The sequence below is a fragment of the Musca autumnalis genome, unplaced genomic scaffold, assembly GCF_047663935.1.
Source record: "Musca autumnalis isolate F117 unplaced genomic scaffold, ASM4766393v1 scaffold_5, whole genome shotgun sequence".
Taxonomy (NCBI): Eukaryota; Metazoa; Arthropoda; class Insecta; order Diptera; family Muscidae; genus Musca; species Musca autumnalis.
Genome location: NW_027412088.1, coordinates 48123347 through 48137236, shown reverse-complemented (window position 1 = coordinate 48137236; position 13890 = coordinate 48123347). Strand labels below are relative to the sequence as shown.

General features: G+C 37.3%; 1 protein-coding gene across 2 annotated transcripts in view; it reads right to left on the bottom strand.

The window, feature by feature from the left end:
- The window catches only part of LOC141387598 (GTP-binding protein Di-Ras2), a 234292-nt gene that overhangs the window by 54704 nt on the left and 165698 nt on the right, over positions 1-13890 (bottom strand). For both annotated transcript variants that reach the window (XM_073957499.1, XM_073957501.1), the window contains exon 5: positions 12299-12462. In XM_073957499.1, the coding sequence (XP_073813600.1) occupies positions 12299-12462 (164 nt within the window). The remainder of the gene's footprint in view (positions 1-12298; positions 12463-13890) is intronic.

Genomic DNA, 13890 nt, shown 5'->3' with positions numbered 1-13890 from the left:
GCAATGTGGATGGATATGACTCAACAACAACACCAGCTTCAGATCTTAAGATTCAGCAGGGAAATCATAAAAACAGGGTTCGATTTATTTTCCAATTCGGTTTTATTAATGTTTTTTTGTTTTTCATAGTTGTTTGTAGTCGTCCTCTCCCTACCTGTCACTGTCTTGCCATCTGTTTGTCGTCCATTGCAGTTGTGTTGTGTGTTATTGTCGCATTGCAGTGAAGTGGAAAATAAGTGCAATCACACAATTTGTTGCTGTTGTAATCTGATCAACACTTCTACTGGTGTACTTATTTGCGTTAACCTTTAACCTTGAGAGGTGAAAGGCATAACTCTTTTTCGTTACAATAAGAAACAAAGAACTAACAAGTGACCCGTAAGAAAAGAGTGACTTAATTTTTCTTTTAATAACTGCAAAATTAAATTCAAAGAAAATTGGAAAGTTTGTAAAGGTCTTGCGAAGAAAGTTAAATGAGCTTTAAACTTTTTGGTAATTAAATTTTAAAACTTTAAAGGAGGTTGATTAGAAAATTCTAAAGTATATCTATAGCTAAAAACCTTAAAAAGGTCACGTATGAACACAAGAATATACAAAAGGTCTTCTAGGAATTAGACCTTTTATATGCCCTCTAAATTGTCCTCAGTCCATATTTACATTAGGCAAATTTCCTTGCGGCAATTGTCAGTTTCAAGGAGAGAGAGGTGAGGCATGTGGTAACCCTTTGCCTCTCAACGGCCTTTCTCACCGACAAACTGACAATTGCCGCAAGGAAAATTGCCTAATGTAAATATAGACTTATAGCCCGTTTCCACGGTACGTCGTTCGTTCTCTATTCGTTGTTCGACCCATAACTACGAATAAATTACTTATTTCCCCACACAAAATTCTATGAATGAACGACGATTTTTCTACGTTGTTCGATTAGAAATACTCTCTGAACGACGAATAAGTATGTCCCATCCTAGTTCGACAGGCGAACAACGTAATTGAAACGCTCGTGTGAACATGACATTACATATTGTACTAAGTCCATATTTACATTAGGCAATTTTCCTTGCGGCAATTGTCAGTTTGATGGAGAGAGGGGTGAGGCATATGGTAACCCTTTGCCTCTCAACACCCTCTCTGTCCAACAAACTGACAATTGCCGCAAGGAAAATTGCCTAATGTAAATATGGACTTATTCAAACTTGTCAAATTTCTTACTAGGCGTTTACACCAGACAGTTTGCCTTCAAATACAACTCAGATTTACTAACACATACATACATGTGTCGGCTGTCTCCCAGCTGTCTATCAGTTTTTCACGGACAGTAGGGTTAAAATTTTTTTTTACATTTTTGTGAAAAAGATGTGAGATGATAATTTAAATGAGTTGAAAACAAAAGAATATGTACAAAAAAAAAATATGTGAACGGAAAACAAAAGGAAATCTATGATTTTCACTCAAATTTTTACAACTGTTTTTGCAGTTATCTGGACACCTACGTCACAGAAGCAAGTTTTGGGTTTTTGATAATTATAATCAATACATGAAGTCAACTGTCCTGTCTTTTGTAAACGCAGGGTTAAAATTAAGACTCAATAAACTTGAATTGAATATGCCCTCTATAGACGGAATAACTTCTAAGACTATTTAACAACAGAAGATTTTCCAAAGGACTTCTAGAAAAACATGTCCTACCAAATGTTTTCTAGAGAAAGAAGAACCACTAGACCTTCTAAAGTTATTCTGTAGAAAGAAGACCCTCTTAAGGGATTCTATGCTTTATATAAACAGAAGACCTTCTAAAGGCCTTCTATGGACAGAAGACCTTCTAAATGTCTTCTATAGACAAAAGTTCTTCCAAAGGTCTTCTATAGCAGCACAAAATTCTTCGGAGAGGTTCTTTCCAATTTTAACTGAGGACCTAGTATCAGTTAAAGTCATCTTACAAAGCCGGATGAGCTTTGCGGGGATACCAAATTCAGACATTGCGTGGAATACCTTTGATCGGAGGGGACTGTCGAATGCTGCTTTATAATCGACAAAAAGGTGAAATGTGTCGATCTGCATCTCTTGAGTCTTCTCGAGGATTTGCCGCAGGGTAAATATCTGGTCAATGGAGGACTTGCCAGGTCTAAAGCCACATTGGTATGGTCCAATTATTTCGTTGACCATTGGCTTTAGTCGTTAGCACAATATCCCTGACACTATCTTATAGGCAATAGGGAGAAGACTTATGCCCCTATAGTTGGAGCATACAGTCTTATCTCCTTTCTTGTGGACGGGACATAGGATGCTCAGGTTCCAATCGTCGGGTACGCGTTCTTCCTGCCAGATGGTGCTAACTAGCTGATGCTTACACCTTATCAGCGCGTCGCCTCCGGTTTTAAACAGCTCGGCTGGTAAGCCATCGGCTCCTGCTGCTTTATTATTCTTCAGCCGGTTGATTGCTGTTTTTACCTCATCTTGGCCGGGCGGTATACATTCTATACCATCTTCTGGGATTGGATCTGTGGTATCATCGTCTTCTCTACTATTGGATACCAGCAGATTGGAGAAATGTTCCTTCCATATCCTGAGCACGCTGTCTGTATCTGTTACCAGATTACCTTGCTGGTCTCTACAGGAGGATGTGCCTGTACCAAAGCCATCTGTTTGATGTTTCACTCTTTGGTAGAATTTTCGGACTTCATTCTGGCTCCTGTACATCTCGATTTTTTCACACTCCCGCTTTTCCATTTCTCTCTTTTTCTTGCGGAAAAGACGTTTCTCTTCTCTCCTTTTCTCCCGATATCTCTCTCGTGCGCTACGCGTTGCTACTGATTGTAAAGTAGCTCTATATGCCGCATTTTTCTCTTCGGTAGCAGCACGACACTCCTGGTCATACCATGAATTCCTTTGTGGAGGTCTCGGGAATCCAAGTATGGATTTTGCGGCTGTTTGCATGGAGTGGGCAATATGTTGCCATTGTGCTGTTATGGTATCGGGACAAGGAGTGCTCGTGTTAAGCAATTGGGCTAGTTGAGTGGAATATGCTGTGGCTATCTGTTGTGTTTGCAGCCTATCGATGTCCAACTTCCGCGTTGTGTCTGTTCGTGCTTTATTTGCAACGTTTAGACGGGTACGTACCTTTGCTGCAACAAGGTAGTGGTCCGAATCAATGTTTGCGCCTCGGAACGATCGTACATCCAACACGCTGGATGAATGTCTTCCATCTATCACAACATGATCAATTTGATTACTTGTTCTTTGATCTGGAGACAGCCAGGTGCCCTTATGAATATCGAGATGGTTAAATCTGGTACTGCTAACTACCATGTTTTTTGCAGCTGCAAAGTCTATCAGCCTCATACCATTGTCAGATGTTTCACTGTGTAGACTGAATTTCCCGACTGTTGGGCCAAAGATATTCTCCTTTCCAATTTTGGCATTAAAATCGCCTAGAATGATTTTAATGTCATGGGCAGGGCAACGGTCGTATGTTTCTTCTAAGCGCTCGTAAAATATATCTTTGGTCTGTTCGTCCTTTTCTTCAGTGGGAGCATGAGCGCAAATAAAGCTGATGTTGAAGAATTTAGCTTTTATTCGAATTGCAGCAAGTCTTTCATTCACTGGGTTGAAGCTGGATACCAAATGTTTTAGTCTCCGACTAACTACGAATCCGCAACCAAACTCATGCTTTACGTCATGGCAGCTATAATACAGTGCGTCACCTTTAGGTGTTGTTGTGACGCCTTTCCCAATCCATCATATTTCCTGTATGGCAGTAATATCGGCCTTGTATTTTTCAAGTACGTCTGCCAATGCGAAGACTGCACCTTCTCTATAAAGAGTGCGAACATTCCAGGTGCAGATTCGCAGATCATGGTCCTTAAAACGTTTGCGGGGTTCGTCAACTTTAGAGGGTTTGTTTTTCTTTTCTTTCGTTTTTTCATAGTAGGATGTTTTTTCTAGGGGAGGGTTACTAACCCGACGCCCAAACCCAAGTTTTTAACGTTCTTATGGGTGAACGCGCGGCACATGTTAGCTTACTACCTTTAACGGGTGTTAAAGGCAGTTCCCCAGGTGACACCACGGGGAGGTCAGTGTCCACTTGAGATGAAAGAGGGACCAAGATAAATCCTGGGCTTTGCCATGTTAAAGCCGGTCAAGACCGTTGCTTGGTATCATTCATCCCCTACGTCACCCCAATTTGCTCGCTCACACAATTAAAAAGAGAGCTTTTGTTTTGGTAATGAAAATTTTCAATACACAAATTATTTCTATTACAAAAGACAACCCAACAAACCAAAATTACTTGAGATAATATTATATTAAAATTGTAAACGCTTGTGTAGCTACTGGAGAATAAACGAAACCAGATTCTCTTGAAAATATTGAATATGTATGCTAATTATTAGCTTATCTATGTAATTGTAGAATGTGTTTATACAAATTATTTTTCGTAAATTTTATAAAATCAATCTGAACGGTAGTTTAGGACACATCAAATGTTTGTGTTTCAAAAGTAACACAATAGGAACATATATTTGTACTTGTACCCAGCTAGCATTTGCAAGATTGTTTTTTCAAAAATCATATTGCGGAGTCTTTTTAGAGTCGCCTGTGTGATCAGTAGGCCTATTCTGTAACTTTTATCGATCGAAAAGTTTTTAAGATTTCATTTGTTTTTTTTTACAACTACAAAACAAAAAAATGAAATTGTTGTAAAATAAACAATGAGTGAAGTTGTTAATAACACTGTGAACCGAAATTTTGGGGGGTGGAAAATTCCTATTGGAGATGAAAGCCCATGGTGAGTATATACAGAACCCCGAAGGACAGATTCGCCGTGAGTCGATCTTTCGCGATATGGCGTGAAGAAGTTTTTGCTAGAGACCCTGTAAGCCATCAGGAATTAGCGTTATATCTTTGTCCATTGTTGCTTTAGCTTATTTTTGATATCACATGTCTTCAGTCAAATCGAATGAGGATTATTTTCGTAGATCACTTCGACCTTCTAACTAGCTTCCTTCAATGTCCTTTTCGTCCTTTATTTTAAGAGCCGCTATGAAAGTACCACAAGATGACGTTTTTCAACTTCGAAATGTTCAGCAAAAATGTCGGCCAGAAAATTTTAGGTACGGCTCTCATTGACAACAAATCGATGTTGTCGCGTTTTCATGGTCGTTTTGTGCATTTACCCCTGTTTGCTCAGAAAAAAACTGTGTTTTGTGTTTTTGTATGTTCTGTAACGAATATACAAAAAACAAAATATAGTATTTTTCTGAACAAAAACAGGGTAAATGCACAAAACGACCACGAAAACTCGACATAATCGATTTGTTGTCAAGGAGAGCCGTACCTAAAATTTTCTGGCCGACATTTTTGCAGAACATTTCGAAGCTGAAAAACGTCATCTTGTCGTACTTTTATAGCGGCTCTTAAAATAAAGGACGAAAAGGACATTGAAGGAAGCGAGATAGAAGGTCGAAGTGCTCTACGAAAATAACTCTCATTCGATTTGACTGAAGACATGTCATCTCAAAAATAAGCTAAAGCAACAGTGAACAAAGATATAACGCTAATTCCTGATGGCTTACAGGGTCTCTAGCAAAAACTTCATCACGCCATGTCGCGAAAGATCGACTCACGGCGAATCTGTCCTTCGGGGTTCTATATATACTCACCAAGGGCTTTCATCTCCAATAGGAATTTTCCACCCCCCAGACTTTGAGCTCCATTTTGTTGCACAGTGTAAGTTACTGAATAGACCTACAGAAAGGGACTCGAAAGTGACACCCTGTTGGCCTATTCTGTAACTTTTTAACAACTATACTCATTTTTTATTTTACAACAATTTCATTTGTTTGTTTTGTAGTTGTTACAAAAATAAAAGAAATTTTAACAACTTTTCAACCGATAAAAGTTACAGAATAGGCATACAGTAGGCCTATTCTGTAACTTTTAACAAATATCGATATTGTTTAAATTTCTTTTGTTTTTGTAACAACAATAAAACAAACAAATGAAATTGTTGTAAAATAAACAATGAGTAAAGTTGTTAAAAAGTTACAGAATAGGCCCCCAGGTTTTTCCAAGTGAAATGAAGAACGTAAATGAAGAAACAGTCATAACAAAGCAGAAAAGAAAACAAAACAAAGAAAAGAAACAAAAAAAACAAAGAAGAATGAAAAAGAAAATTCTTTTAATTTTTTCGTCTCACTGAAGACTCATAAACGATTATATACATGACTCAAAAAAGACTCGAAAAAGAGTCACAAATTAATCAACAAATCACCAGTGAATGATTAAAATAAGACTCGAAAAAGACTTTATATCCCATCAAAAAATGGGCAAAAACGACTCGAAACTAATGCAGAGGAAGAATCGTTTGTGATTTGTTTAGAGGTTACGCTTTACTCCCGACAAAGGAGTCATTTATGATCAGAAAACAAGTAAAAAAGTGCCAGTCGGCTTTGCCGACAGAGGTATACCCTCAGCCAATGTGAATTGAAACTTTCATCTACGGACAGATAGAATGTATTTAGCGTTTCTTCAGAATTTTTTTTTTGCCGACAAAAATGTGGATTAGGAATTAACACAAATGTTGAACTTTTGTGGGGGAGGTACCCTTAGGGAGGATCGATATGGGCCATTTTAGAAGTTAAATTAAATTTTGACAAAATATCAGGAGATCCAAAGTTTGGACCAAATTGGTTGCGCCATTCAAGTGATATCGTCCTAACATTTTAGTGACATTTTTTAAATATTGGGGAGATGTACCAGACGTTGGGGACCGGTATTGCCCCATGAAACTAAGTTTGGATAAAATATGACGAAGACCAAATGTTGCACCAAATCGGTAGAACAGTTCGAGAGCCACATATGGTGACATAGGGCTTTTTACACCTTTGGGGATGTTTTCCCAAGAAATATGGACGTGCTCCTAAAAAAACTTTTACCGTCGTAATGGAGGTAGCGAATGCAAATCGCTTCAACAAAAATCAAAGTGATTCGAGAGCAGGTCTTAAAGTGTACTTATCCGAAATTTTGTGTGGGAGGTACCCGAAGGAGTGGACAAATATAGTCCAGGGAGTGGACAAATATACCCTCGTTAGCATAAATGCTGAGGGTATAAAAAAGACTTTATATACCATCGGAAAATGGGCAAAAACGCTCGAAACTAATGCAGAGGAAGACTCGTTTGTGATTTGTTTGGAAGAGTCTCCTGAGGTTACGTTTTCCTCCTGACAAAGTAGTCATTTATGATCAGAAAATTAGCTCATATTCCAACCTTTTAATCGTGCAGTCGGATCAAAAAAGACTCGAATTTGATTAAAAATTTCAAAAAATGCTGGCTGGGTATGATCATGCCTGTTCTATACGCAAAATAATTTCTAAAGGTCTTCTATAGACAAAAGATATTCTAAGGGTCTTCTAAAGTCAGAAGGCCTTCGCAAGGACTTCGATAGACACGAGACCTTCTAAAGATCTTATAGAGACAAAAAACCTTCCAAAGCTGTTCTAAAAACAGAAGATCTCCTACGGGTATTCCACTGGAAAAAGACGCTCTGAAGATGTTTTAGAAACAGAAAACCTTCTAAAGCAGCCAAGATCACTCATATACGTTAACGTGACTGCAACAACAAAATATGTTCTCTTTATTCTCATCTGTCGTGGTTTAGCAAAGGAAAGACTCGCTCAGAGAGACGATGCACAAAATATTTTGAGCACCACCGTTCTAAAGGTATTCTAGAGACGGACGACCTTTCAAAGTCTTTCTAAAGGTCTACTAGAGGCAAAAGAACTTCGAAATGTGTTCTACAGAAGGTCTTATATAGAAGAGACAGATGAATTTTTAAGGTCTTCTAGAGACAGAAGACCTTCTTCAGGTCTTCTATAGACAGAAGACCTTCTTCAGGTCTCATAGAGACAGAAGACCTTCTTCAGGTCTCCTATAGACAGAAGACCATCTTCAGGTCTTCTATAGACAGAAGACCATCTTCAGGTCTTCTGTAAAAAGAAGACATTCTTAAGGTCTTCTATAGCAAGAAGACCTCTTCCAGGTCTTCTATAGACCGAAGACATATATAGACAGAAGACTTTCTTCTGGTCTTTATAGAAAGATGGCCTTCTTCATGTCTTCTGTTTACAGAAGACCTCCTACAGGTCTTCTATAGACAAGAGACCAACAGTTCCGTCTTCAGGTATTCTATAGACCAAAGACCTTCTTCCGGTATTCTATAAAAAGACGACATTCTTCTGCTCTTCTATAGACAGAAGACCTCCTCCAGGTCTTCTATAGACCGAAGACCTATATAGACAGACCTGAAGTAGTCTTCTATAGACAGAAGTCCTTCTACTGGTCTTCTGTAGAAAGACGACATTCTTCTGCTCTTTTATAGACAGAAGACCTCTTCCAGGTCTTCTATAGACCGAAGACCTATATAGACAGAAGACTTTCTTCTGGTCTTTATAGAAAGATGGCCTTCTTCATGTCTTCTGTTTACAGAAGACCTCCTTCAGGTCTTCTATAGACAAGAGACCAACAGTTCCGTCTTCAGGTATTCTATAGACCAAAGACCTTGTTCAGGTCTTCTGTAGACAGAAAACATCCTCCAGGTTTTATAGACAAAAGACCTTCTTCAGGTATTCCATAGACGGAAGACCTGTTTCCGGTCTTCTATAGACAGAGGACCTTCTCCAGGTCTTCTATAGACAGAAGACCTATATAGGCAGAAGACTTTCCTTGGGTTTTTTATAGAAAGATGGCCTTCTCCATGTCTTCTATATACAGACGATCTTTTTTAGGTCTTCTATAGACAGAAGACCTTCAAGTCCTCCATAGACAAAAGAACTTCAGGTCTTCTATAAAAAGAAAATCTTCTTCAGACAAAAGACCTTCTTCAGGTCTTCTATAGACCGAAGACTTTGTTCGGGTCATTCTTCAGGTATTCTATAGACAGAAGACCTTCAAGAGGCCCTTCTTCAGGTCTTTTATAGGCAGAAGACCTAGAGTTGGGCAATTTCGTTCAATTGAACGATCCGGATCACTATCTCGTTCAATGGGCATCGGTAATTTCTTTGACAAAACTGCGTATACTTAATTTCACACCTTGGTTTTTGTGATGTTACTCATTCATCTTTGAACGAGGACAGTGATCCGGATCGTTCAATTGAACGAGATTACCCAACTCTAAGAAGACCTTCTTAAAGTATTCTATAGAAAAAAACCTTCTTCAGGTCTTCTATAGCACTGTGCAACATTTTTAAGGTGATCTTGTGCAGACAATTCGAACTGTTGATTTTTTGAAAGTACAGATCCAAAAAAAAACCCTAGTTGGGTTTTGTTGTGTCAGATCCAGCTCGGATTTTATGGCCCCATCTAAATATGGTTAAATATTGCGTTTCTAAGGAAATTCGGGGCTATATCTCTGAAACCAATGCGAATCTTCTTCTGACCTCTGAAACAAATTTGTAGATAAGGACAAGAATAAAATATTTTGAGAAATAATAAACTCGAATAACTATATTTATTGCCTCGAATTTCAAAATATATGCAAAAATTCAACAATTTTTATACATTTCGGACCGTATCTCCAAACCCGTTAATTTTTTCTGAATATTTTTTTTTTTTTTTGGAAAAATATTCCCTGGAATGTAGTACACAACTCTTCAGAACATGTCATTGTTGTAAAATGCCTCTATGCCGTTGTTTTCAGTACATTTTTCAACGACGATTTAATAAAAATGTCAATAATGTAGTGAAATCCGAAATGCGAGAATAAACTGTTGGTGTGAACAGTGTTTGAAATACGTGCTGTAAAAGATATGATGCAAAATACCGCTGAAACAACATGAAGTAAGCATTTTAGAGTTCCAGAATGTTCTGAAGAATTGCTGAGAACATTATTTGGATGATTTTTGCAAAAGGTTATTTGGTTCAACTCCCAATAGTTTAGCTGATACCAACCAGAATTCCAGAAATTATGTAAAATTTTCCATATTTTATCGATTTTGATGCCCTAGATGAAGTTTTTCTTGTATAGTGTGTTCAACAGATAAGTTCTACTAGTTTAGGGCTACAATATTACTAAAGCCAGCAAGGCCAAATTCCTATTAGTTTCTGAGATAAAGGCCTGATAAATGCAAAAAAGTGTAGTTTTAGCCCGGTTTAGATGAGGCCATTAAATCTGAACTGGATCTGACAGGACAAAACCCTAGGGACAAAAAAACTAGGGTTTCTGTAGTCTAAATATGTACTTTCAAAAAATCCATACTAGAAGTTGTTTGCATTTTCAGTGTTGCATAGTGTAGGCAGAAGACCTCCTTCAGGTCTATAGACCGTAGACCTATATAGACAGAAGACTTTCTTCGGGTCTTGTATAGAAAGATGGTCTTTTCCTATTTACAGAAGAGCTTCTTCAGGTCTTCAATGACAAGACACCAACAGGTCCTTCTTCAGGTAGTCTATAGACCGAAAACCTTGTTCAGGTCTTCTATAGACAGAAAACCTTCTTCAGGTATTATAGACAAAAGACCTTCTCCAGGAATTCTATAGACAGAATACCTTCAACAAGTCCTTTTTCAAGTCTTCAATAAACGGAAGGCCTGCTTCCGGTCTTCTATAGATAGACGACCTCCTCCAGGTCTTCTATAGACGGAAGACCTATATAGACAGAAGACTTTCTTTGGGCCTTTTATAGAAAGCTGACCTTCTCCATGTCTTCTATATACAGAAGATCTTATTCAGGTCATCTATAGACTGAAGACGTTTAGTTCATCTATAGACAGAAGACCTTCAAGTCCTACATAGACAGAAGACCTTCAGTTCTTCTATAGACAGAAGACCTTCAAGTCCTCCATAGGCAGAAGACCTTCAGGTATTCTATAGACAGAAGACCTTCTTCAGGTCTTCTATAGATAGAAGGACTTCTTCAGGTCTTCTATAGGGTGAAGACCTTCTGCAAGTCCTCTATAGACAGAAGCCTTCAGGTATTGTATAGACAGAAGACCTTCTTCAGGTCTTCTATAGACAGAAGACCTTCAAGTCCTCCATAGACAGAAGACCTTCAGGTATTCTAAAGACAGAAGACCTTCTTCAGGTCGTCTATAGATGGAAGGCCTTCTTCAGGTCTTTTATAGGGTGAAGACCTTCTGCAAGTCCTATATAGACAGAAGACCTTCAGGCATTCTATAGACAGAAGACCTTCTTCAGGTCTTCTATATACAGAAGACCTTCAACACCTCCATAGAAAGAATACCTTCTTCAGGTCTTCTATAGACAGAAGGCCTTCTTCAGGTCTTCTATAGGATGAAGACCTTCTACAAATCCTCTTTAGACAGAAGACCTTCTTCAGGTCTTTTATAGACTGACTATTCTATAGGCAGAATGCCTCCTTCAGATCTGATAGACAGAAGATCCATAAACAGAAAACCTTCTTCAGATCTTATAGACAAATGACCTTCTTCAGATATTCTATAGACAAAAGACCTTCAAAAGATCCTACCGGAGGCCTTCTATGGACAGAAGGCCTTCCTTTGGCCTTCTATAGACAGAAGACCTTCATCAGGTCTTTTATACACAGAAGACCCTCTTTAGGTATTCTGTAGGCAGAAGACATTTTTCAGGTCTTCTCTAGACAGAAGACCTTCTTCTTTTCTCTAGACAGAAGATATATTTAAGGGTTCTATAGACAGAAGATCTATTAAATGTGTTCTGTAGACAGTAGACCTTCTATTTGCTTCTATAGATAGAAGATTTTTAAGAAATCGTCTATTGAGTGGTATTCTATAAATAGATGACCTTCTAGAGGTACATAGTAAAGCTCTTCTATAGACAAAAAAATCTTTTAAGGTAGGAACATGACTCAAGCTGAAGGTAGCCTATACGCAGAGGACATTTTTTTCAGGTTTCTTTATTGTAACTTTTTGCATTTCTTTTGTTTTTTGGCTCTATTTTATATGTAAATTTATTAAATATCCTTTTGAAAAGAAAGAAATCATATTACTTGAACTCAATAATATTTTAAATTAAATTTCTTTTTTACTTTTAACGTTAAATAACAATTTGCCTGTGTTGCAGAAAATATGTGGCGCTGTTGGTGCTCGTACAGGCATGCATACGAAGAAAAAACAGGAAGTACATTAACAAGAAACATCCTACAACTTCTTTTTTACATTTGCCCTTTTTTCCTTTTGAACAAACACACAATGATGTTGCATTTTCATGTTAAAAATGTTTTCCACGACAAAGGTCTAAGAGCTTAAAGTGGAGAATGAACAAGAACAACAACAACAAAGGAAAGAAATGTAAGGATGTACTTACTTCGACTTGACGATGCACTAACATAAGCCGACGAACGTCGTTTGAGACCACTGGTACCTTCATTACTGCTACCCACAGGTAAAAATCGAGATAACGACAGCATTGTCTTGAAAAGTTCTGTTACATTGCTGTCTTCTTTGGCGGAACATTCCAAAACTTTGGCTCTGCAATAAAAAAGAAATAGAAAAATACAAAAATAAGTACAACGGAAATAAAGTGATGGAAAACCAAGTCAATATCGATGAAAGTAGTTTTGATTTATAGGACAAGTGGCCTAATGTCACTGGATAGAAGCTGGGAAATATTAAACTAAAGAAACCACAATTAGTACTTTAAAGCAATAACACATTTTTTTTAAAGATTGCTAATAATTCCGCAGAATCGATTTTTACACTTAAAAAATATTTTGAAATATTTGAATTTCTCATTGACTCCTCATTGAATCTTCAAATTAGTTGCAGTTGGTCAATGTATTGGAGTTTATTTCACACAATGGTTTGAAAAATGCCCCCTTTGTCTAATTGAACTTTTTCATTGATTCGCCCAACATTTTGCCATTTTTTTTAAATTCCACACTGCACTTAAATTGACTACAACAGAAATATAACATTTATAACAAACTTGCTGCAGGTTAACATGCAACAACTTCTTTCAACATTGTGCATTGTTAAATGAATATTGTGAAAAAACAAGAAACCGCCAATATGAAACCATACTGTATGCGGAAAGTTCAAAGGATAAAAGAAAGAAACAAACAAAAAATACCAAGAATGAAAAATAAAATAAAGTTGTTTTAAACATTGAGTGCGGATTCACAATACGTTGTTTTGCCACAAGTAAAATAAATTGTTCGAGAAGCGAAAGCGCAACAATGGAGAATAGAAAAATTTAATTTGAAACAGAAACCGTATCATTTTCACGAAGTTTATGCTATCCTCAATGAACATTTTAAATTGCCAGTTTTGAAGGTAAATTATATGGTGGTAGTGCAACTCAGAGTGGGAGAGAGAGAGAACATAGTGTAAGAAAGGAATGAGTTTATTAGACAAAAATTGCGTTACACTTGCACCGGACTATATACGTCTGATACCAGGGTTTCGGAGTCGAGGTATTTTTGGGTCGACTACGACTCAAGACGAGTTTTTTCACGATGAAAAAATAAAAATGAATAAAATGTTCATAAATTTTTAACTTTTTCCTATATTTTGGCCTATATGCGCTAATGTGGTAGTTTTTCCTTACATATTCATTATAAAGAGCATTCCTTGGAATATCAGTATTGTTTGTGCCGAATCTTACATTGAAAAATGGCAAATATAGAAAGTTTTTGTCGGTTTTCCTTTTTTTGTACGAGTATATTCTGGACGGAACTCTTACGCGTGAGAAAATCTTTAAGCTTTCAAAATATGTGAAAATGAAGGGGCAATACAAATCATAAGGACTACATGCAATAAAAATTATAAGCAATTCATGACCAGCTTTCAAACTGGATGTAAGCCAACAATTTAGTGTACTTAGCCTTAAAAAGAGACCCCCCAATGTAAAACTCAATAAAAGCCATTTTTCATGAGTTTTCAGAGAATTTTTTTCTT